Source organism: Corvus kubaryi, unplaced genomic scaffold (assembly GCF_017639235.1).
Source record: "Corvus kubaryi isolate FWS band 111438036 unplaced genomic scaffold, C.kubaryi_AGA036_p1.0 37396, whole genome shotgun sequence".
In the NCBI taxonomy this organism is placed as follows: Eukaryota; Metazoa; Chordata; class Aves; order Passeriformes; family Corvidae; genus Corvus; species Corvus kubaryi.
Genome location: NW_024581135.1, coordinates 21,537,834 through 21,563,956, shown reverse-complemented (window position 1 = coordinate 21,563,956; position 26,123 = coordinate 21,537,834). Strand labels below are relative to the sequence as shown.

At 43.4% G+C, this 26,123-nt stretch overlaps 1 protein-coding gene across 1 annotated transcript in view; it reads left to right on the top strand.

The window, feature by feature from the left end:
- The window catches only part of WIPF1 (WAS/WASL interacting protein family member 1), a 56,478-nt gene that overhangs the window by 18,979 nt on the left and 11,376 nt on the right, over window positions 1-26,123 (top strand). The window contains exons 3-7 of the mRNA XM_042040547.1: window positions 1,653-1,764; window positions 20,473-20,561; window positions 22,010-22,139; window positions 24,348-24,524; window positions 25,747-26,119. Of these exons, the coding sequence (XP_041896481.1) occupies window positions 20,511-20,561; window positions 22,010-22,139; window positions 24,348-24,524; window positions 25,747-26,119 (731 nt within the window). The 5' untranslated portion in view covers window positions 1,653-1,764; window positions 20,473-20,510. The remainder of the gene's footprint in view (window positions 1-1,652; window positions 1,765-20,472; window positions 20,562-22,009; window positions 22,140-24,347; window positions 24,525-25,746; window positions 26,120-26,123) is intronic.

The following is a 26,123-nucleotide window of genomic DNA, read 5'->3' as shown; positions in this document are numbered from 1 at the left end:
TAAAATCCCACTGCAGACATTTTCATTTCAGCCTAATCCTGTCTTATAGCGGCTCATCTCAAATAGATTAGGAGTTGTTTTAAGCTAAATATAATGGCTCGTAAATAATATATTTGTTCCTCCACGCAGTGGCTTGTACCAGGTATTTGAAATGGAATTAAAAAATAAACTGATATACTTTCCTAAATAAATAAACCCTAACACTTCTACTTTGCTACCAGGAGTGAACATAGGCAACCAGGATTGAAAGAGCAGGAGAGTTGTTGAAGGGGGGGGGATTTCTGAATGGGCCCTTTCCAGCAGCTTGTATTACAAAAACCAGAGAAAGAATGTTTCTCCCTCAGATTAAAAAGGAAATCTGCAAAAAGAGGAAAGGGACTACACAGTACAGACTAAACAAAAATGACTTAAATATGCATTGGAATGAGAAAGAGGGAAACCAAAAAGAGAAATTAAAAATGGAACCAGATGGGGACAAATTCTGTGCTCAGGAAGAAAAGGCTTTTCTTCTCCTGCACTTCAGAAGGAAGAGAGACTGTGTACATGTATTCATGCATATATATCATGGAAGAAAAATTCATTTTTCTGTATGATTTTTTTAATTGTTTCTTTCCCTTCAGCAGTGTTAATATAGAAGTTTATTGATTTGAGGGAGCTTCATAATTAAAGGACCTTTAATTCTGCAAATAAATAGAACAAACCACTCAATGTCACCTTAATCACTGGCTGGTTTTTTTCCCCAAGAACTACTCAGTTGCATTGCACTGTTGGACTTGTGTCCACTGTGCACTTGGATCCATAGCACAGGGTTATTCTACTCTCTGCAAGGGAAAAAGTAGGAGTTAAGATGTGCAACACCAGCTAATGCAAACCTGAACTGCATAGGCCAGCTTCAGAGAGTTTATAGCAGAGTCCCCTCGTGGGTCTCATTTCACCACATGGTGTATGCAAAGGTTGCATGACTGTGAGGGACTGGGGTCTTGAGACTGATTTCTAAACAGAAGTAAATCTGTAGAATGCTAAATGCCTACCGTTCTTACATTTTATTTTTAAATTACTGGATTTTTAAAGGTTTTATTTTGTTCTAATACTAAATGGACAAGTGTATTTTTTGCTGGGACATTATTTGCAGCACATTTGTCACATCTTCCAGGCTGTTCCCTCCCCTTTTCTTCCCCCCACACATTTGTTTCAGCTTTTGCATGCATTTGTCTCTAGCCTAAACTATAGAAACCTCCTTATTACAAAGCTAGTTGTTGAACCATGTCTCTTACGAGGGAGCAGCTGTTGTAGTGGATAACTCTGTTCAGTCTTACCATCACATCCATGGCTTTTTATGCCTTTCTGTTTTCCTTCCACCATTTATATTGACTTTTACTATGTACTCTATGCTGAAGTTGGAAGAATTGTCTTAAATTTGTTTGAGAACAAACTGGATCCTTTGGCCTCAGGGAGTGATATGGAGAGCCCAGCCAGTGTGTTTTCCTGTTCCGATTCCTCTATAGAAGGAGGGGGACTCTTCTTTACAGTACGCTGCCACTTTCTCATGCAGAATTTCTACTTATGCAAGGAAATACATGATAGACACATGCTCAGGCTCTGTGATCCCCAACAGTTCACAGTTAATAGTTCTTTTTCGTTCTTCCTTGCAGGATTGTGCAACCTGGGAAATGTTATTGCAATTTAATTAACTTCAGAAAGTGTATTCTGGACTGAATTGACCAGACTTCCTTTTCTATGCAAGCATCTCCTGCTGGTGACCAGGTAAGAGCCTGTGGGGTTTGCACTGAGGGATGGGAGTGCGTGGGAGTCATGGTGTGAGCAGCAGCACAGAAGTGTCTCTGGTGTCCTTCCTGGTCTGTAAGCGTTGGAATGTCTTAGGTTTCAGTGTGACAATACAGGAGTCATTCTTCTCCAGGGCAGGATTAATGGCAGTGCCAGTTTATGGGCGTGCTCCGATGTGCCACACCTTTCCTCATGTCAGATTTTTATGGGCATGCTCTGATGTGCCACACCTTTCCTCATGTCAGATTTAGGTGCCTTAGGTCACATCATATTTTATGCCAAATCCATAAGCTTTTAACATGTGCAGTGGGTTATTTTCTGTTTGGTTTTTTTTCCATTCCAGTAGTACAAGGCTAACAGTGAAGGGATCTAAGGCTTGGCAAGTAGGCCAGGAGACCTAAGGTATGTTATGATCAGGAACGATGAATCTGTGGTTGTCCTGACTTAGAGCAGATAACATTACACTTGAAAACTGCTCAGTGAAGCCTGCAATGTTTACAGTTTGGTGCTGATGAACAGGTATAGTATGAAAAGGTTCACTGAGACACGTGGTTAATAAGAAAGAAGGAACAGTGATTTTACTTTTCTTTAAATTTTATTTTTTCATTTAATTTTTAGGTGGTGGTTGTTGTTGTTGCAGCAGGAGCTCCATCAGAAAGCATGTGCTGTAGATAGGCTGCAATGTACTGATCTAGAGCAGGTGCAGTGCAGCAGATCAAGTATTTCCTATCTCAAATGCTCTGTGTTGTAAGCTCCAGCTGTGGCTTCTTTAAGATTAGTGGGCCAGGTAGAAACTGATGCTGGGAGGGTCCCAGAGGTGTTTGGGATTTTGGTTCTCTGTAGGCATGAGCACAAAACCATTCAGGGTTTCTTCTATGTAAAGTCTATAGCTGGTCCATGCGGGTTGATGCTTTGGTGTAGTTTCAGCAGTGCACTTGTTTGGAAACCACAGTCTGGAGAAATCTGAGTGCCAGGCTTGGGAGATGTGAGAGGGAAAAGCTAGCCCCAGGAGCAGACAAATGTCTCACTTCATTCATGGATCCATAACTCTTATCAGGCATGATGGACTGCTGCTGGGTGAGGGTTGGTGCAAAGACTATTATTTGGAGAGTTGTTCCACAGGACCAAAAAAGATGGAACTACTGTGTGGTCAGTAGTCAAACATACCTGTTTGGGTAGGGAGGGATGGCCTGTTCGAAGAAGGGAGACATGCAGATAAGGATAACACGAGTATTTTTAAACTGACATTTATAAACTTACAATGCAATACTGAGATAAAGATGGTGCATTGTGTCAGTCTCACCCATTTTACATATGATATGGGATTATGGAAGGTCCCAGGAGCAGCAGTAATGATGACAGCACAAATACCACCTGTGAGGAAAGACTGGAGGAAATATGATTGCTTAGCCTAAAGAGGAGAAGTTCAAAGAGACATGTAACCGGTTTTCATGTCATGAAAAAGAGAGGAGTTAATTCTTCAATGCATCACTTGTAAATAGTATGAAACATAGTAAATGAAATCACAGCAAATGGAGGTCTAAATAAAGTACTGGGAAAAGCTTCATTAGCTGTTAGGATAACAAGACAGATGACTGAGGGTATTGCAGGATTTCCATCAGTGGAGATTTTTAGAGAAAAAAGAGCTGAATACTGCCAGGAATGATATAATCCATAGTGACTCAGGGCAAGAGTAGATGCCTTCTTCCAGCCCTGCTTCCTGTTGTTCTGTATTTCGTTCTCCTTGTTGACAGTGACGTTGAATTTTTCTGGTTATTGATGAAAGCTGAATAGTTGTTTTAAAGGCAATAAACGTTTCCATATGGATGGTACAGTATATTTCGTACTCCACTTTGCAGGGAGGGAATGGAAAATGCTGTTTCTGATTTTTCTCTTGGAAGCAAACAGATAAATGAGTGCATTATACTCTGCACTGTGCGAAAGCATTGAGTTATCATTAGCAGCTGGCAAGGTAAGGACCAGGTCTGCTCCTGGCATAAGAGGGAGACCTGAAAAGGCAGGCCCTGCTGCTTTCTCAGGTGAACAGTTGTGGGAAGCCAGAAAACTGCTCATTTGTATCACAGTTCTCAAAAGTCTGGTACTAATGGCAAACTTCAAATTCGTGCTGGCTGTGCAAAACCAGCTTGGTCTGCATTGAACAGCATTCCCTAATTGCAAGTTTTGATGGATCAAGGCTCATCTGAAGAAGCATTTGGCTGCAGAGTTCAGGCTTTGTTCACGCAGCAGCTGTACCCTTTCTGCGCAGAAGCAGGGCTTTTTCTCTGTGTGGTGGTGCCTGCACCGGCACTCCCTGTGACCCAGCCTCCTGTGAGCCTGCCTGCTCACAAGGGCCTTGGCAGATGTGAAAGGAAACAATGATCCCTGCACCATCATTTTTTGAGGACTGCCAGTCATCAGGGCGGCAGTCTAAAAGAGAAAGTAGACTTCATGAGAGTAATAATGTCTTATGACCTGATAAAACCAATACAAAGCTTCCTTTCAGCTGTGAGTTTGATCCAGATACTACAGCTCTCTGAGTTTTGAAAAAATTTTCTTTTTATCTGGGAGCCTGTGGTCTCAGATTTGAAGTGGCTCTTAGCTCTCCATCTAATTACAAATTCTGGTTTTGAAAGCAAAGATGTTAGGAGTTATATGTCAGTCTGCCATATGCTAAACCTAGCCTTCAAATTTACTTAAAATAAAGTTTGGTTTTACCCCTGCAAGCTAACCAAATTGTTCAGCCAGTTTGACCAGGGTTTTGGCTGTATTTGCAGGATTCAGCAGATGTGATGATAACTTTAGCTAGGGTTCAACAACTGTGACAGCGACTCTACAAATACATTTAAGGGGAAATGGGTTGCCACCCTCCAGTACTTGCTGTTTCAGGGCATGTGCACTAAGCACTACAGCCTGCAGGGACCAATTTGTTTTCTCCTCTGAACTGCTGGTAGACTGGCACTAGCAAGGACAAATTGGAGCAGTCCTGTGGAGTAAGATGATTTTTTGAATGTTCTAAAGAGGAAATGCAAGTGCTGAATGATGTTATGTGGCTGCTTTTGGTTTTGTGGGTATGTTTTCATGGCAGTGGTATGTCATACATATATTTTTTTAGCTTGAACTACACTAAACTACTACTTTTATGCAATAAACCTGCATTTGGAATACCAGCAGGAGCTCAGCTAGACCTGCTATCTTGAATGGAGGCCAACAGCCTCCAAACCCGGCTGTTCTCTGGGTCCCAGTGAGTTCCTGCACTACCTGTGTGGCAGGCTGCCTCAGAGCTGCAGCTAACACAGAAGTGCCGAGCTGACTGGGCGCTGTTTCCAAAACACTGGCAAGAGCCAGGAGCCGCTGCTGACCCTGGAGCAGCTGGGTGAGGCACCCTGTCTCTTCTCAAGCAATGGCTTGCGGCTCCTACCGAGTTCAGGCAAGATGTGGATTTGTCCCTCTTGGCATATTCACCTTCCTGGCACGTCTGCCTGGGTCTGACCCATGCAGTCACTAGATGTGGCCTCACGTGGGATGTCACTACAGTGGCCTGAGCCCCCTGGTAAAGCCATGCCCTCCAGGGCAGGCACCCACCTGGCACACTGCATTTGGTTACACTTGCTGCATGGAAATATTTGGTTGTTGAAGGTCATAGAAAACAGTTAAGAGATAAAAATATTTGAGATAAAATGCAGATAACTGAATGGAAGCTCTTGGTTTTTACTCACCATGACTTGAGCAAACACTCTCTTTTAATGTGTGTTGACTGAACCAGTTTCATAACTATTAAGTGGAGGGGTGCTGTATGTTTCCAGCCTGGGTAGCTGCAGTAGGCAATGGAACTGTGCTGTTTTCCCTCTCAGGAAGGCAGTGCAGGACATGCCTCCTCTTTGTGTAGGGGAAAATCAACTAGTTTGTGTCCTGAGCTGTGAAAGACTTTGCCTTGCCTGTTATTAATGGATTCTGCCAAAAAAATCATTCTTTCCAGCTTCTCCTCTTTGCTCACTAGCTAAGTACTTGCCATGTGCAGCTGTAAAAAGTTGTTTCCAAAGAGAGATAAATTGGAGCAAAAACTTCTGTAACTGGAGATGGGTAGGAAAGCAGAAGGGTGTTTTCAATTTGTTGTCCTTGATTGCTTTTCATTTGATTTGTGCCATGCTTTGAACTAGAGCCCTTTACAGGACTGTGTGCCCCCTTGCTTGTCTGCCTCTGTGTCCTGCCAGTCTTAGCTGGAGCAGCACCCATTCGCTCGTGTCCCTCGTGGGACCAGAGGATAATCGGGGCAGTCAGCATCAGTCAGAGAGCCCCGGGCTCTCAACAGTGCCATGTCAATACATATGGGAAGCTTGGAAAACATAAGCATCTAGCAACTGGATTTAGGTGCCTAAGTTGGAAAATGTAGTTTGGATACCAAAGTTATTGATTGGCAGTTACAGTGTTTGAGGACATTTTTATTGAAAATATTTTCTAATTAAAACCATCAGTTTATCAAAACCTTTTTTCCCCCCCGAGATCAAAGGTGAATTTGGCACAAAATTTAAATTTCATGAATAAAAAATTCTAAAATTAACTTTTAAAAGAAATCCAGGATACCTGAAGCCAAATATAGAATCTGCTAAAATTTGCACTTCTAACAACAAAATGATTGCATTGTTTTTTAATTCCTTACTAAGATAGAAACCTTTCCAAGTCTCAAACTTTGACAAGAACATAAAAATAGTTTCCCTCTCTCTTTTCCCCACATTATTAAACACACACAAATTTTAGTGCCTCTCCAGGTAACTCAGGGAATTTAAATTCCTGCATTGTCTTTCATGTAACATTAGAATTGCTTTGAGTTTGGAAAAACCGCAGGCTGATGAAGAACTGGTACCTTGCCATCTATTAGATAATTGCCAAAACAAGTAGAGCAGCCTATTTCATAAATGAAATCTTCAGAAGGTATCTTTACTTATAGGGCTTCCAACTGAACGATGAAACCTTGGATTAGATATAGACAACTTAACTGTGTGCCCTTACTGTAGGTGTTTAAATTGGCATCATGTGCTGCAGATGTGTGCTGTGTACTCAGATGCATATGTGCAAATTTCATGGTCCCAATATCACTGAGCATTCAGCTAAAGGCCCAGGTGTATAATCTGAAGCCTCCGATTCAGTGTTATCTCACTATATTCCATAAATGTCTATACTGCATAAATATCAAGTCCTGCTGCAAAAGTAGATGAAAGGATTTATGTAAAATTGGCTTTACAAAGCTATTTTGAGTAAAATTTTTATTGTAGCTCTGTTCTAGTAAATGAAACAAAGTGTAATTGTGTTTGGTCAATACTTAGATCTCGGCTTGGCTTATAATGGTATAAATATGAAGAATATTAGTATTGCCTGGATTTTGTTCTTTGCATTTTGGCAGCTTATTTATGAAATAATTGAAACGTCTCTTAGCTGTACCTTTCTTTTCCAAGTGACTTTTGACATTTTTTTCCTGCCAAAAGGGAGTGTTGGAAATACTTAACAGAAAAATTCATCCTTGTATTACTCAGGATGTTTTCCAGATTGGACCAAATGGAAATTGCCGGTGATAGGAACAGCACATGAGTATTGCTGATGATTGCACACATGCAAACTCAGATGCTGAAGGCTAAGGTCTCTCCTATTACCCATGGAGAGGTGTTCAGTGTGCTGTGGGTTAGATTTTGACTGCTTTGCAAAGAGACAAATTAAATCCAAACAGAGGAGGAAGAATTTCAGGTTTGTCCTTCCACTGCTTCAGCTGTGGATGGGAATCTGAGCAGGCAGCCACCAGGGTGTCTGACTCCTTGCCTGGGGATCTCTCTAAACACCAGTCCACAGGTTCCAAAAGCCCCTAGGTTGGAGCTGACCTTCTGCAGGGCACTCACCAGGCCACTAATTTCCTTTGGAGCTGCTCTTCCCAAGGAGTGAATCTATTGCAGGAGATCCTCTGCAGGGTTTCTATACATATTTCCATTAGGTAGCAGTTCTTTTTTGTCCAGGAGCTGGTGTTGGAGGCAGGGAAGTGCTGGTCAGCTCAGGATAAGACATATGGTGGATTCAGCAGTTCAGTACTCAAGAGGAAAAGATGAATCTTTATTGTCCCTGCAGGTAGTCTGCTTTAGCCCTAGAGCTTCAACTGGCAGCCCTCACCATTTGTCACACAGGTTACTACTTTTGGATCATATCTTCCTCTGGTAGAAGACTTCTTAGGTCTGGAATGAAACCGAAGCAGTTCCCATCAGCTAAGGACAGCTGATACTCTTTTTTTTTTTTTTTTAAATTAAAAAATTAAACTCTTAAAAATAAGCTTTTCTTATTGTAGTTCCAACACAATTAATATGAGTATAAAATCTGTTTTTTAAAATAGAGAAAATGATGGTCAGATGTAGTAGATTTTTATATATGATACAAAGAACCAGACAATGTAGAGATAATGGCAACCTTCAGTCTACTTAACTTAATGGTTCCTTAATGGTTATCTGGTTTGTTAGTTTTGAGCAACCCATCTAAAGATAATTTTTGAGTTGTCTTACTGAACATTTTTCAAGCAGTAATATATTGCTTCCTCTATCTATATCTCTGAAGTTGCAGGAGAAGTTTACTGCTGGATTCCAGTCAGGCAGCTAATTTGGTGGTGCAGGAACATAATGTTTTGGCTTTGTTTTTAATATGGATTAGAACAAGGCATTGTTTGCCAGTACTGCCAGGATATTAGGTGATCATGTAATTTCACATGTGCAATAATGTGTTTTCAGTAATACTTTTGCTTTTTTTTTGTTGGTTTTAAATCAATCCTTTTCAAACCAAAAGGTGTATGGTAAGACATTTAAGATTAATTTTAATCTCTTATCCTTGATTTGCTTTTTGGTTGGGTTTTTGATTGCTTTGGATGCAGTTTCTAAAGTTTTGTACCATTTAGAACAGATGGTGAACTTTTGGCCACAGTATCTTGAGTAGTTTGAGGTGAGCTAAGGTTGACTCCAATGTGAAGAAGGGGCGATTGAAGTCCCAGAGTTTGGGGAGGGGTTGTTTGCTCAAGAAAAACCCTCTCTTTGCTTCAGATTACTTTTTGTCCCCTCTTTTCCCTCTCCTTTATTATTTCCATCCTGATTTTAAAGTCTCTTCCACAGATTTGTTTTTGTATTGCCGAGAACCTTTAAAAATAATTACTGAAACCATAGCAGCCCATCTGAAAGCTTTCCGAGACACAGTATGAGCTGCAGAGCAGGCCAAACCTCAGAGGGCAGAGGCTCTTTTCCAAGCGAGGAAAAATGGATACTGAGAGTTTCTTTGGATGTTTGTGCAAATGGGTGCTTTATTGTCCAGCTTCTGCATGTGTGGATGCCCAGCATACATTGCCCAGCTTCATGTATGTCAGCATTTTGGGGAGTTGAAAGTGGTATTTTTAATTACTGTAAGCTAACATGTAAAATTTGTAAGAGAGAGTTTCATTTTGTAGCTGTTCTCAGAGGAGGATCTAAGATAAAATACCTACCCTGGTAAATACTAAAAGTATGCAAAGTATTGGTATATTTTGTGTATATTCATTTATAACTCGGTAAACTGAAATTTTTCAATTGCTTTGTTTGCAAACTTGTACTAATTCCTTAGGGAATGTGAATTGTAAAAAAGTAACTGTTTCGTAGCAGCCCAGCAGAGTCTACAAAGAACTTCACTTTTCCTGGCTACCTTACTGAAATAAGCATTTAAACTGCAGATCAAATGCTGTTTTACAGCTTTTTGGAGTGGAGATCAGAGAAGGTTTGTGAACACTGGGGATACAAGTCATATGCAGAACGAGTTCTCATTTAGTACCTAGTCAGTTAGTAAGATGTGATGTGAGTTTCTGTTCAGTTTGTGGTCTGTGAGCAGGGCACAGAGGGTGAGTTATGGGAAGTTTTTCAATAGGTTGTGATCCTTAGAGACAGATGACAGTATATCTTGCTGGTTCGTCTCCCCAAGTTCATGGAGCAAGGTACCAGCAGTGCTGAACACAAGGGGTGGCATCTCTGTGCAGACTATGGATGTGGTTCTTGCTCCACCAGCCTTCCTGATCCAAAGGATGGTGTTGTGGGAGTCAATGCCAGCCTTGCTTGCTGACTGTGACACTTTTCAAATTCATTACTTACGTGCAAATAGATTTGATGCCTCACAAATGATCTGACTTAATGACTAACCCCAAGCTACAGTACAAATCCCTGCATAGGAGAGAACATCAAGGGACTTCACAGGATGCACTCTTCTTAATCTCAAAGTCTGATCTCAAAAAGTTCTAATGCTTCAGCAAAATCAGAAGGTACAATGAGTCTCATCCAGTCTCCTCTGAAGACTGGCCTGAGCCTTTCCATGAACTCTAATGAGAATAAATTCAGGCTCTCCATCTCCACCCAGTCTAGTGGAGGTTTCTGAGCACTTTGCAGCCTCAAATCATTCAAAATTAACTTTCAGAATGGAAAATTAGATTTTTTTTTTTTTTTATTAAAATCTCTACGAGACCTGGTTGCCTGTTTCTCACAAAACTGATTTATGGGTCTTGCTGCGCTGAACCGAGGCTTATTTGACAGTAACCTGGCTCTGAGGTGGTGGTTTTTCTGCACTGTCTATGGTGGAGCAGGCTCCCTTACATTATGCAGATCTGGGGCTGGCTTTTGTTTTGTTTTTCCCATACTCCAGACAGATCAGTCTTTGATTGCTCCTCTAATGACAGGTATTCAAGTTACTCTAATTTACGTCAACACCTGGGCTGTAAAAACTCTAATGCACTCTTGCTTGTGCAGTTGGTCTTTCCCTGATGACTGCCCAGGCCACTTAGCTTTTTGTTTGGGCTTTTGATGTGAAATCTGAACTGATCTCTGTGCACTGTAGTTTTTCAACATTCTTATAGGAATATTGCAATATTTATAAGAGACAGGGATTGGAAAACGGTGCTTTAAATTCATTCCACATGTCTGGCCCTTATATGCCTCAGATTTCCCCTTTAGAGGCAGTTACTATTTTAATATCCTTTTATAGATGCTGCCTTTAGTAGACCAGCCACAATTCACTGCCTGTTTAGTAAGACTTAGTTGATTGTGATGAAGAAAATACTTTATGTTAAAAAAGCCTATTTGAATGCTGAAGCCAATTGAATTCTAAACTTACACCTACTGAGAAATAAAACAATCTGACACTGTGGGAGATCCTTGATCCTTTTCTATAAGTATCCATTATTGTAAAATGGTTTTGACTGCAGCTTCATGTCATCCTCTTGATAAGAGAAAGATGAATGAAGGCACCATCAGCAATGGTGTTTTGGAGGTCACATCACTATTAATTTAGTGTCCTGGCTAAGGAGAGGGCGTGGTGTGGGGTGTCCCGTAGCTCCCGTGATATAACCTGTGGCTCCGAACTGTCTTTTTTCATCCCAGCCTCAGGATTTGCAGAGAGAAGCCCCTCTCCTTATAACTGCTGCTCTGAGGGGGACTGCAGCACACCAGTTGGCAGCTGTGGGCAGCAGAAGTTTACCAGCAAATCCCAGAGCTTGCTCTCCATATTTGATTGCTTTTTTGACTTTTTTCTGTGCATACTAAAAGTTGCAACAGCTCAAATGTCCAAAAAAACCTCGATTCAGACTAATTTATGATACTTTTGTCCTGTCATGCCACAAAAAAAAGTGGATAGAAGGGAAAAAATTCTCCAGGTCTGTCCATTTGATTCAAATAGCAGGATTGCTGCCATGTAACACAAAGCAAACAGTGGTCAGAGCTGTAGCAATCTAGAAATAAAAGTGGAGCAATAGGTGGAAAGGCAAAGGGTGGATATGCTCACGTAAACAAAAGCTGTTTTCCCATGGTTACAAGCTGGGGATTCCAAGGGCCAGACCATGTCTTTCTGCCTCTGGGTCACCAGGTGTGGGTTGTGGGAAACATCCTGTCCTGCCCCTCACTGTTTGCTGCCTGCCACTGCCAGGCCATGAGTGACCCTGTCTGGTCAGAGATGACTGGTGCCATGTGTGAGGATAAGATGGTGGAAAAAGTCCTGTTCTTAAGTGCAACTCTTTTTGTTCTGGTTAGGACTGAGTAATCTGGAGGCAATACCCAGAAATCCTTAATTTCCGAACGAGCCTGTTCACCCTACCAACAGCTCCTCAAGCTTAAAATGCCTCATGTTTTGGGGCGAAAGCTGTGCAGTACTGAGCAGCCACATGACACTGAGTGATCACTACTACAGTGATGAGACACTGGAAAAAGGAGCCCCATTGCAGAGAGGCTCTTGGGCTATATGTTAGGAATGCTATTTTGTGAACACAAAATGCTCACGAGGAGGAATAAGCTGGAGAGAGACATCAGGTCCTTCATTGCTGAAAGTATGTTGTCCCTGTGTGGAGAAGTTATCCCTGTGGCCTCTCCAGAGCACTAGGAGTCAAGTGTCCCTTTCTTTAGGTCTGACTCTGGTCACCTCCAGCCCGGGTGAATCTTCCTTGGCTGTGCTGGGGCAGTGTGCCTGGATAACAACCTCGTGTGTTGTTTCCAACACTCGGCTTGACTAAAGGCTGCTGTGGATGGTAGACAGTGGAGTGTTGTGGGCACCTCTGCTGTGGACAGCTGAAGAAGAGTTCAGGCACAAACAGCTCGTCCTTAACCATCACTTCTGTCTGGGAGAGAAGGTGAAGCCTTTTTGTTGCAGGGCTTTTTGCGGAGTGGTTGGAGGAAGGGCTCTTCATTTTTTGATGTGGGGGCACCAGTGGGGATGGGGATGGAGCTGTCAGAGGTTGCAGTGTCTAAACATGTGTTCTCCTGTCCTGAGGACTGGGGTACAGCCCAGTAACTAGACTTTTCTGCTGGATTTGGTCCTGGCCTCCTGCTGAGGAATGACACACACATGCCTGTTTTAAAACGCTGTGGAGACTCCCTCCTGAGGTGGCGGGGGCAAGGGCTTTGCTCCAGGTGTCCTTTGCAGGGCTGAGGTCCTGTTCCCCAGGACCAGGTCGCTGTGGTGGGGATTGTGACCTGACCCTTGTTGTCTGAGCAAATAGGAATATTTTTGTACAAGTCCTCTGAGCACACTAGCTGAAAGAAATTATAGGAGTATGGATTAGATGTAAGCAATTTCTGTTTTCAGTGAGTCAGATACTTTCTGCTGTAGTGTGTTTGCTCTTACATTATCAGCTTTTCTCAAGTCAACATCCAAACACTTAAACTGACCAAAAGCTTAGCTGTTTCTTCCAGACAGGGACTATATTGGTTACCAGAGGCAGTCCTCCAAAGCTAGCTGTTGCCTGTGACTGTCTGCATATCTTGAAAAATATTTCACTGAAAATAAAAGTCTTTTTTAAATACTTGGATTAAAACAACATTCTGACACCATAGCAGCCTATTTCTTAGCTGTAATTTTCCATGGATGCAGCACCACTGGATTTTCTCCATATAACTCTCGGTTGTGTTTGACAGATGAGGTTTTCTGGATGCAATTTGCTGTGGATCATAGGTGCATCTGGCTGTTACTGCCCTTGGCACCCCGTAGTCATGTGCTGGCTCAGGGGTCTGTTGACTCGTCACTGACACACACAGTAACCTGCTCTGTTACTGTATTCCTGTGGCGGTAGGAAGTAATTGCAAAGTGTTTAGGGGGTTCTAGGTCTCTGGGGAATTGCCCAGTGTGATCTGCTAACCATGCTGCCTGGAGGATCACTGCACTTGGCTGGATGCACTGGGATGAGGGAGGTGAACATGAGGGGTGTGGAGGAAGATGGAGATGCTGTAGGGTTGACAGAGCACAGGGACCTGGGATAGCACACATGGAGGTGTGAAAGCACCTCACAGCATCCTTGCATTTTTTTTCCTAACTAGTCATATTATTTGTTTGGTCTTGCTGTTATTTATCTTTAATGGTCCTCACTAGCTCCCCAACATCTGCACCTTTCACACACCTCTTACAGCAGTGTAACTGAGCTAAACTAACTCTGCAGTTTATTGAGAAGGTATGTCTAAAACAAAACAAAAAAACATATCCTCTCTCTAAAGCCTGAACAGGGCAGAAAAAATGCTCAGTGTGAGACTAGCTTGATGTCTGTTTCTTTCCCAAGAACCACCCCATGCACTTCTGCCAGAGACCTCCAGGCTCTTGCCTTCTGCTTCTCCCATTTTGGTCCCTGCCTGCAGCAGGATGGTGTTGCATCCCCCACATCAATCACTGCCAAACTGGGAAAGGTCTGCTTCCCTATGGAAGATCCTCCTGTGTGTTGTTCAGCTTGGGCCAAATCCTATTTCAGGGCCACGTAGGCGGCATCCACTTCACATGTGCATGTGAATAAAGCTTATCATCCACCATCCCTCCAATGGCAGTTTGTGGAAAAAGAAAGGCACCTCTGGGTCTAGGCAAGAGCTCTCCATTGCTGACTGGTACAGCTCCTCTGTCCTGGTGTTGTGTGTAAGGGGTGGTGTTTTTCAGTGTGGTGGAAAGGCATGCTCAAACCACTCATTTCGGGTACCGCAGAGAGTTTCCTTGAAATGCCAAAAGTCCCCAATAAAGTAGGCTTCCTCTCTCTGGCAGCGGCAGCTCCCCAGAATTTCCCTGGGTCTCAGACATCCAGAGTAACTTCTTCTCTGTTGGTCTCTCTTTTGGTTGTCCAGATCTCTGCAAGTGGTTTTAAGGGTGAGAAGTTAGTGCCTCCTTTTGCTACCACAGCTTCCTCCAGACAGGATAGGACAATTTACATTCTCACACCCTTGCAATGTCCTGTCTCAGGCACAAAGTCTTGTAATCCTTGCACCAAAAGGATTGTCTTCTCAGCCAAAAACTATTCTTAAAAGACCAGTCACTGGTATTAAAGGACCCAAAAATACTGACAGTAACATTTTAGATGTCACTTTGTTCCCCAGGAGCTCCTCAGATTCAAAAGTTTTGTCTCAGGACAATGAAAATCCAGGCTCTCCTGCTGAGTATAGGCTTGTTATACAGCAGTCCCCAGTATCTCAATTAAAACTTGTATCAGGTTACTTGAGTGCCAGACAGGCTTTCACTCCTCCATGTGCAAGTGATTGAGGCCAGAGACTCTTCTAAATAGTCTTTCTTCACCCTATAAGGGAATTCTTCTTCAGTATGTTCTGGTAACTTCATGCTCAGCTGAATTTGGTTTGGTACCCTTGTTGAACTCTTTAGGGACTTAAATTCATCTATCTGTATGATTTGTTTATAGATTTATATATATTTAGAAACTCTACTAAAAAGAGAAGAAGAAAAATACCTGATTTTTTCAGGGGGGATTTACTGGCATGGTGTTGCATGGGAGGAGCACCTTCAGCATCCTCTAAAGTTCTCATTCACACTGTGCCACACTCCTGGACTGACTCTTGGGGCAGGCAGCCCCTCTGGCCTTGGGAGGATGTGGTGGTGGAATGTGGGACATGTAGACCTCCTAATCACTCAGGTCTGCCAAGGAAAGTGGGAGCAGGGGTGATCAACTTTCCTGATGTCACTATAACTGTTTTTGGCAAAAAAGTTTAATAGCTCAGTACTCTGTTAAAAAAATGATTCATGAAAAATATTGTGGTCTGTATAAAACTGACTGTAAGTGATTTTCCAACTACTTTGTAATGTGTTTACAGTTAGCTGTCCTTTTTGTTTCGAGGGCTACCTTACTAAAGTACTTGGTAATGCAACCCAATTTCCTCAAATTCAGATGTAAAAAAACCCAAACAAACCCTTCTTTGATTCGGAGAAAGTAATGCATTTTGGAAGGACCGAATCGACACTGGTTTGGAAGTTGGGTCCTTTTGCATAGGGGAGCAGTCAGCATTTTAATTGGCAACTTCAGGTTTTTTTCCCCTTAAATTTATCGATTCTATCTAATTCTACAGTTGTTTGTTCCTTCCTCTATTTTTTGCTTGGAAATTAATCATGCAGGAAATGATTAATCACAGTGGGTGTCTGTCTGCCTCTGACTCAATGTTTAAGAGGGAGGGCCTTCAAGCAGCTCAAAACAGCTGACCAGATACAAACCATGCACTTGCACTCTGGTTGTTCACACTGTCCATCCCACAATAAAGGTCATGTTTCTTCTTAGTATTTGTAATGCTCCTGGAATGATTTCTGAAATACCAAATTAAATGTGAAGTGCCCAAAATTTGTGTTTCACAAGATTCAGTGTAGTGCCGTTTTTGCTCATTGCTCTTTAGGGACTGCTTTGCAGAGCAAGGGGTTCTTTGCAGAACACGATGTATACTTCCTCTCTCCTCTATTTTGGTTTTTAAAAGAAAGGAGTCTTTATCATGATGCATAGCATAGCATTTTAATATCATTCCTGATGGCGACTATGCATGTGCCTGGTAGTTTGCAGAAATTAGAGTTTCTTATGCAGGTATTTACTTGGGCAGCTTTGGAGCCTCTCATTTGCTAGCAGCGAGGGTGGCTTTCTCCAGAGGCAGCAGACACGGGCTCTGTGCACTCCCCTCTTGGGAAGGCTGCAGCAGGCTGCCCCAGCCCCGGAGTTATGGCCAAGGCCAGGCAGGGAGGGTGAGGATTGCAGTGGTGGTGCCTGTTCATGGCACTGGCAGCCCAGAGCGAGTGGGTGGGCTGGATCTTCAGAGGAACCGGCACTGGGCACGGTGCTGCTGGCACCCGCCACACGGTGGGAGAGCAGCTGCCGCTGCCAGCTGTGGAAATCCTTCTCTCTTGCTGACAGTACAGAGCTCTGTGCTTGGGGCTCAGTGGCTGATGCTGCGGTGTACATCCATGGGTTAGTTACTGCAATCATTTCTGCCGCACCTCCAACACTCACCTAGACGTAACACTTCTAAAGAGCTTCTGAACACCTGTGATAATTTACACTGCTGCCCAGAAAATATGCTAGGACATGTGTCCTCGGTTTCCAAATACCAATACGTCTTCAGCCTTGGTCTTTTGCAACCAGGTCCTTTCCAATACCCTGCAGTACCAAGCATTATAAGAAACTTGGTTATTAACAGATTTGGTGGGTAACATTTATTAGCAGGTGGATTGGTTACTATTTCGGGTATTTTATAGTGTCAGCTGTTAGCAATTTAACATAATGTCTGTTTCTTAAATTCAGCTCTTTCTCATTGGCCAAGAACAAATAATTATCCGAGTCCATTGCAGAAGTGTAGAACAGTAACCAAAGCTTTCCTCTAATTGCAGAGTTACACTTAACATCTCAGGACATCTCTATGCTCTGTGAGAAAGAGTGATCCTGTGAATTGGATATGAAAGCAGCTGCACAGTTTGAGTTCAGCAGTGTGCTGACTCAGCTGCTTTGGTTTGCAGCCCAAGAGGTGCTGCTCATCCCAAGGGCAGCCCCCAGCACTGCCATGTGCTGTGGCAGCAAGTCACCAGGTCACTGCATCTCTTCAGAACATTATTATTCTTCATATAGGCTTATAGTGATCAAATTTTAAAATCCAGAGAGCACCTCTTTTATTTTTGCTTACAGTAAGTCAGGCAAAGAAATAGATTGTACAAAATCTAACAACCGAACAGCAAGGGTGAGTTAGAGCTTCGAAGACAGAGGTGCTGTTTTTTCCTGCAAAGTTTCAGCTTGAGTTTCTAAAAATTTCTTTTTTATCAGCAGAAGCAGAGTCAGAGTGACAAGAGTGAAGAAGCTTTGGTTTTAAACTAAAATTTGATGATCTAGGGTGTTTTACGGGCTCCGTAAGTCTATGCATTAAATGTTTTTGTGTGGGCACACACGTTTCTCCATCACACCATGTGATCTCTTTTCTGATGGCTCCTAAAGGAAGTGCGTGCTCTAGAATACCATGAGTAAACAACCCTTCAGGATGCTCGTGTTAAACTTCAGGCCAGTTTTGCTAGAGTTCGGTTTATTACAGAAGCTTGTCCTGTGCTTCCAAAACGCTGTTTTCCAGCCTGTCTCTGAGGGCCATAGAGCTTGTTCAACAGTAGCAAAATGCTAAGCTCACCAGTGTGTACCTAATTTCCATGGCAGTTCTGTTGACAGAGCCCTTCAGTATCGGAAGTGCTAGCTAGTGCGCAGCAGTTGACTACAGGTACATGTAAGATGGGATAGGGAAGGAGGGAACACCTAGCGCCTTTCTCCCCACTGCCTCCTTGCAAATAATGTGTGCAGGGAGGGTTTTGGAGAAGCTGGATGTGTCTGTGGGTGGTGGTTTCCCCTTAGAAAACTCAGGCTTCAAGCATCACCTTACTTCCTCTTTATGCCACCAACTCCTTAAGAAGCTGATCTAAAACAACCCAGTTAAAAGGGAAGAAAAGTAGAACAGAGCAGCCCAAGCAGGAAACAGTCTCTAACTGACAGGGAGGTAGACAAGTCAGAAAGCGCTTCACAGACCACCTGGCTCACTTGCTGCATTCAGGTCTGCTGCCTTAAGGGATTCGTTTAAAAGTCTGATATCAAACCAAACTGTATTCTGCCTGCTCCAGAAACTTTCCTGTGACACATGGAGTGCCAAGGAGACTCATGGTACATTATCTAGACTGCTTTGACCTCTTAGCAAAGCAGTGCAGGAAAGCAGAATTTCTCTTTTTAATCAGATGAAGCAGTTAAAAGCTTGGTGAAATATCCTCATGGCACAGTTAAGCTAGAGACAACCACAGCTGTGAAAAGACTGTGTTAAGAAACAGGATGGTTGTGGTCTACTGTAAGAAATAATTTTCCTGTTGACTATTTTTTTAAACAGGAAGCTTAAGAACAAAGCAGCATTAGTCTTGGTGCTTTTAATAGGTTTCAGATTTCAAATATTGCATTTAGAATATGCTGATTGGGAAAGGATAGGACCTTGTGCAGAGTTTTATGTAACAACTGAGAGCTACAAATTTGGAAGATGGGAATATAACTTAATTCAAGCAGATGCTCTGAATATGAAGCTGTTGTTTCTCTGGAGGAGCTTAGGATGTTCAGTAATGCAGCAGAGGACTGATGAGAGCGGGCTGGTCTGTTTGCAGGACTTTGTGAATGTGTGCATTTGCACAGCACTGTGTAGGCTTGGCTTCACACAGCTTCCTCTTTGTCAGTCAGTCTGTCTATCCGCCAGCTTCCCCTCTGCTCTGCTCGCTCTTTCGCAGTAACTGGAAACAGTTTCTGCAGTACAAGAGAAGAAAACCTACAGACATAGTGCCTCACACCACTTTGAACTCCATGATTTTTCTAGATAATTAGCCAGAGCTATGGGTGATGTGTCTGACTCCTTTCTCCCTAAAGGCTTGACACAATATCCATTAAAGTCTTATTGCAGAAAATATTTCTTCTGAGGAAGGTAGCTCAGCAATTTTTTTTGGCGGGGAAGGGGGATTATAGCTGTGTTCTAATTCTTTTGAAGCATGAGCATCTGATGAGATAAATCTGTACTTTTAACAGTTTTTTTCTGACACAGATATCATGGATCATGTCAGAGCCATTATTTCGTAGGTGGTGACTCACTGCAAATGCCATTTTGTTTAAGTCAGCGCATTTTCCTAATGGTCTTTTTAGTTGTTGGTGTGACAGATACTGTGCTACTACACTTCCCCTTGGTTTCATCAAAAACAATTAAGTTACTTAAAAAAGTAAGAGCTGTGTATTCTTGTTAATAACTGCCCTGGCGACCTCAGCCGTCAGCCTGGGGTTGTCTGGAGAATTACCCTTATTCCTATTCCCACTGTCTTTACTTGTCTTATGCAAACATTATAAAAGTGGTGGCAAATCATTGTTACTAAAGGTGGCTCAAGTGAATGGCCAGCACAGGTGAAAGCTCAGATAAAAGAATAAAGCACATGCTGAAATGCCATAGCCCCATTAGAAATGCCCTAAAGCCCCTGATGGGGGCTGTGTGCCAAAATGCCACAAAAAGCCCTTGTGACTTGAAAAAATAGTCCTTGACACTTGGACTTTGTTGTTGTTGCTGTTGTTCCGTAATTTTCTTGCAATAAAGTTCTGTATTTCAGGTGTGACCCTCCTAGGATTGCCTGAGGCTGAAAGTTCAGTTTGGGGTGGGGAAGAGTGGGAGCCTGGTCTCTGTCAGGGAAGCTTGTAAAAGGCTGAGCTTTAGCAGCCAGGCTTTTCTGTCTGCAGTAGCCTGCAGCTGAGAGGCCAGGCTGCCTGCTTGCTCTTCCTCCTCAGGGAGAATACCCAGAACATGACTCTGTGTACTGCTTCTGAGGAGGAGGAAGGTGCATTCAGATATGATGATGGAGCTTGGGATCTTCAGAGCAAGCAGGGAGAGAGGAAGAAGCATGAGTCCATCCTAGAGCTCTGCTCTTCCACTCTACCCATAACAGTGTAGGTGTGGGACTCTTTTAGCAACTGAAGGGATTTAACAGGTCAATGTCTTCTGAGTATGATCTTAAAGTATGATGCCTTCTTGAAGTAAGGGTTGATGGCTTAGCTATGGGACTATCCTGAAGCACTTCCATGGGAACAAGATTGTTGGATTTAACAGAGTTCAATTTGGTTACTGCATTTTGTGCACTGCCATAGCAATGCATGGATTGTGTAAGTGTTCAAAACTGGATGTGTGTATCTATGAGTTTATATGGCAGTGGGGATCATGTAGGGAACCCCTGTTTAAATATGCAGCTGGTTTCCATACAATATAAAGTGCTTTTTACAGATTATTTAGACTCAGAAATGTAGAATATAAACCTGTTAGCTGCAAGGATGTTTTTTAGCTGAGTAGAAATTTATTTATTAAGATGTATTAATCTCTGGACCTTGTGTGTTTGTGTTTTGCTGTGCAGGTTTCTTAGCGAGAGCAGACAGAACTCAGCCTTCCACCATGCCTGTGCCTCCCCCTCCAGCTCCCCCTCCACCTCCAACATTGGCCTTGGTAAGTTTTACAGGAGGTAAATGATGCACTGTTCTCTGCTGCTGCTTGTCACATTGAATAGGATGTCCAGAGATACTGAGGTGTGGATGAGGGTATCCATGATATTTGGGGAAAGCTCTCCAACATTTTGTTTATGGTTGATCACTGATCCTGCAAGAAGGACCATCGCTTCCACTGCCTTCCAGTGCTCATGTGGGTGTCACTATCCACTCTAATTCTCCATCCTTTTATTCCTCCCACACTGGTGGCTGATCTGGTGGAGAGGCAACAGCTGCCTCTGTCAGGAGAGTTGAAGTCTTGCTATCCCCTTGCCTTTCTCCAGACCTGTACTCCCACCTTGTCTCTTGTTCTGCTCCAGTACTTATGTGACTTGAGATGGAAAAACTCGATCCTATTGTTTAAATTTGGTAAGGATTGCTCTTAGCTAGCACAGCTCCCTCAGCCAGCCTGTGGTATCAGAGCACGGGATCCACTGCTGACACAACATGGTGGGTGAAACTACATCAGACCTGACTTAAGCTTAAACTGGAATAGGGCTTGTGCTGTGCTTGCCCTCCCAACAGTCAGCCGCCTCACTGACAAGAAGGAAGAGGCTTCTTGAAATGCCATTTTAAAGTACCCAGATATTTTCAGTGAAAAACCCTAGCTGATTACACAGAATGGGCTGTGTCGCTCAAGAGTCTTTCCCTCATTTTCCACCACAAACAGTATATGGACTCTGCTTGGTCTCTCCATGACAACTCTTCCCACCTTTCAGGAAATCTCCGTAACACTGATCTGATAAGTTAGAAAGTGTTTCCAGAACCATTTCCTAGAAGAAGGAGCCATATATATGTGCATGTATATGTGCATATAAGTGTATTGTTTGGAGGTTTTTTGTCCTTTCTTGAAAAACTGTGTCACCAAAACATAAAATGAAAAGAGAGGACCATTGAGACAAACCTCTTACGTCCAAAGGTTTTATTTTGTCTATATGGAGAGGTCAATATTATTGAAGTGGTGATTGCCATTTTGAAGTATTTCTGTCAAAGCTAAAATAGTAGACAAAGGTCCGTCTTTGCTCTGACTTATCTAGAATTTGTATTTCACTACAACTTTCAAGAACGTCCACCTTCTCGTATAATCAAGTTATGTGTGTAGACTGTTCTTGTTCAGTCTCCAAGACGGCAATTTGCCACAGATATGCCTTGGCTTTAAAAAATCAGAGACTCTAAATCATGAGTTAAAAAAAGGTGAATTCACATAGAAGTGTTCTGTTTCTGATGAATAATGTGGGTTAGAATAGCAGTAGTATTGGGGACTTCAAGTCAGTAACAAGGCCACATACCTTTAATATCATTCACAAAACTAGACGTGACATGCTACCTACCCACTCCTATTTGAGAAAAACTTTGTATGTAGAAGCTGAGGTTTATTTTGCCTCCTTATTTTTAATCTTTGTTTTGCAGGCAAATACTGAAAAGCCATCTCTGAGCAGGTCAGAACAAGCAGGGAGAAATGCTCTATTATCTGATATTACCAAAGGAAAAAAGCTCAAGAAGACTGTTACTAATGACAGAAGTGCTCCAATTCTAGACAGTAAGTATGATTCTGCATGTTGGAATTTCTGTAGGCATGAATAGTTCTACATATCTGAAAGCAGAAAATTATTTTGTGTATCATCAGATGAATTGCCATGAGAGTAGATAAAAGAAAGTGCCAGAAATTGGCATGCATAGAAATAAATTCTGTTCATCATGAATGAACAGTCAGCTGAGAAATCAAGTACTGCTTATGAAATGTGAATGCTAATTTGTGTGCTAATTCTCATAAAGTGGTTTATTTTCCTGTTTGCTTATATCAGAAAACTACGTAAGCCCTACCAGGAGTTCTGCTGAGGACCTGCAGCAGATCGGGCAAACAAAACCCCCATAAGGACTGAGGAGAGGGCAGAGAATAAAGTGGAATGTCAGACTCTACTTTTGTATAAACAATATAAGAATAAATGCATGCCTGGCATGACACCATTGCCTCCAGGATCACTTAGAGCAAAACCAGAGCCAGAAGCCACAGGTCTACCTGTGTGTCACTGCTGCATGCAGTTGTGCCACTCCTGGAGTGACTCAGGGGTGTTGTCTTTTTGGCTGAGCCTTGCTGCTCAGCCTGCCCAGCAGTACTGCACAAGGCAGTGACTCTCCTTACCTGAATGGAAATAAGCTCTCTCTCCAGCTGTGCTGCTGCTGTGTCTCACAGCACATCTTGGTAGGTGCCGAGAGGAGGCTGGGGAAGCCCATGTAGCAGATTGGGAAGTATTGGGAAGACAGAACAGAAACAGGAACATAGGCCTGTGCTGACAGAGGAACAGCATTCATTACCTAAGGAGAAAAGACTCTTCTACAGACAGATTAGCAAATGTGATATACTTCAGTCTAGGTTTGGCCATGAAATTAAAGGCTGGACTGTGATAGGAACATGATGAGGAAAGAAAGAAATGCCCAGAGGAGTGTGACCAAATAAAAATAATTTTTAAAAAAATTAGATACAATCCTGCTATCAGCCAGCTAGTTTTTAAAGATTATCTCTGAATGTCAAGTTACATGTTCTAGTTATTGTAATGAGCTGGAGGGGATTAAAGGAGGGGGTAAACATTAAGATAAAAATGATGCAGCCTATTATCTTGTTTACATGAATTAACAAATAATGATGAAAGACTAAACAGCATTTCTCCAGAGGTTCACACCCTGTCTGAGTCAGAGCCAAACTGAGCTGACATGCTTAAGAAAGAGAAGGATAATGTGAAACATTCCCCCATGGATACAATCTTCCTTTTCTCGTAGGGAAATTTTTACAAGTGCTTTTCATCCACAGGTTTTAATTACTTTGAAGTCAGTGAAATTTTTACCCACCCAAAGTTGTGGAAATCAAGATTCCAAGAAATTAAGCAACTGATCTTAGCCCATGTAGCCCAGCATCTGAGAGCTGATCACCACAAGATACCCCAACCTGTGCACCTGCTCATTTTGCAGTGATGCTCTGAATGGGGCTCTTCTTTGTATTGTAGTTGTGGAAACACTTTCATTTTACTTTTGACAACTCAGCTGTCACAGCAGAAATACTGACATTAGAGAGAAATGGGAGAGAAAGGGGGAGGGCAGTTAAAATAATTCCTGCCTATTGGAAACATTAACAGCTAATGATCCTGTCACTGCACTTCTGAACCTACCGGAATGGCATCTCCATCCCTACTAGGCTTTGTTTAAATAAGTGGATATGTTGCAATGTGATCAATAATGAGAGAGTTCTGTGCATTCCCAGTAGTGATCCCGAAAGACACCTTCAAGAGGAAGGACCCTCTGCTTTCCTTCCCTTTTTCCCATGAGATTGCCCTGTCTCTGCTTATGGGGAAGTGGAGGAGAAGGATAAGAGAGCAAAAGTAGGAAGAAACGGAAATAAGCAACTAAGATGCTAACAAAGACTACATGATATTCTCAGAAGTCCCATCCATGCTCAGTTCCAAATTCTCTGCTGCAATTTGCTCTGCTGTCCAGTCTATAGCAGACTAAAGTGATGGCTTAATAAAACAGAGAGGCTGTGGTTATTATGGTTACTGCACCACCACAGTTACTGCACCACCACCACCTCCATGATGCAGTGGCAGTGGGATGATGGTAGCTCTGATGACCCAAACCTTGTGTGTTTTAAAAGTTCATCCATTTTTCCCCAGCTACAAGCATTACTCTAATGAAAGAGGTGACTTTGCAGGATCAATCTTGCTTCACTAATATGGGGGATTTTTTTTCCCAACAGAACCCAAAGGATCTGGTGGAGGTGGTGGCGGTGGCTTTGGAGGAGGTGGCGGTGGCAGTGGCGGGGGTTTTGGTGGTGGCAGTGGTGGTGGCTTCAGTGGAGGTGGACCACCTGGCCTTGGAGGCCTTTTTCAAGCAGGAATGCCAAAGCTCAGATCTGCTGCGAGTCGAGATGCTGGTAAGAAAGACCTTGAATTTTCAGTGGGAAAAAATGACATTGCTTTAAACCTTCATAGCACTAAATTACCTGCTGGGATTGAAAAACCCATCAAGTATTGTAGGCTCTTAGGAAATGTAATTTTCAGATTGAATCTTGGTTTATTCTTACTATTAGGTTTTATGAGGGAGAAGCAAGACTCCCTTTCCACCCATCCTCCTCATTATTGATGAAAACTAAAGATCCTGGTAGTGTTGAATTGCTACCTGCAAAATACAGTCAGGCAGATTACGTCCTGCCTTAGCTGCTGGTGTACAGGACCAGAGGGGAACACAGGAGGATCCAGGCTAATTCTTTCTTGTGCACCAAGAAAAAGGATCTACTTTCCAAATGGAAAGTACTTCTGTGTCAGCTCCACAGCAGCATGATTTGCTGCTTAGGGAGTGGTGAGGCTTCCCAGCTGGCTGGTATGCACACTGCAGGTAGAGGCTTGTCTGGAGCAAGCAGTGTGCTTCTGGCTGACAAAACAGCTGCCCGAAGCCTCATGCCCCTTTAAATGAAGGACATCTGGGGCCACTGAGTTTTTTAAGTTTAAGAACATAGGATTTCATGCTTGTTGAAGAACGACTATGCAATGGGAGTTGTAGAGTGTTACAAATATTACATATTTTATAACCTAACAATTTTTCAGCACGTGTGTACAAAACAGTCTCTCAGAGCTGGTATTTTTTGTTGTGTCACAGTCTATTTTGTGAACTTGTATTAATACAAAAGCTCCTGGCATCGCAGAACAGTACTTCTGAACTGCAGGGCCACCTGTCTTCTTCCTGATGTGCACAACTAGATCCTTAGATCACAGCTACTAGAAAGGGCTGAAAAGAGCCTTTTGCTGGACTTCTGTTGTTATACATAATTTTAAAGCTAGGATTTATTTGCTCTCACGTTGACAGTATTCAGAACTTGTTCTTCACCATTTCTTCCCTCCCTGTTCTATTGCTTGCTGTGTGACGGCCGCACCACTTGTGTTACTTTGTGGCCTCTTAACTCGTCCCTCATAAGCAATATCAGGATGTCACCTGCTACTCTGGCACCTCTGGAGTGGTTCTCCAGCGGTACCGGGGTTGGGGCTGAGCCTCAAGGCAGGGGTGGCGGCGCCCTGGCCGCTCGTAGTCTCAGGACGCGGCCCGTTCGGAACCGCAGACTCGGTGCGACGGCGCTGATGCTCCCTCTCCTGTGTCCACAGACGCCGGGGGAGGCCGCCCGCCCGTCCTGCCGCCCGGAGGCCGCTCCGCCGCCGCAAAGCCCTTCTGCCCGCCGAGCGGCCCGCCGCGCTTCCCGGGGCCGCCCTCGGGGCCGCGCACCGCCGTCCCGGACCCGCAGAGGAGCCGCGTGCCGCCGCCGAGGCCCGACGCCGGCTCGAAGCCCGAGGCGGCACCGCCGCCGGTGCCCAGCACGCCCCGACCCATCGCCTCCAGCCTGCACAACCGGGGGTCGCCGCCGGTACCGGGGCTGAACCGGCAGCCCAGCTTGGGGCCCTCGCCCCCGCCCTTCCCGGGCAGCCGGGGCGCGGGGTCGGCCGGGCCCCTCCGGCAGCCCGGCCCCGGCGCGGCGTCCCCGTTC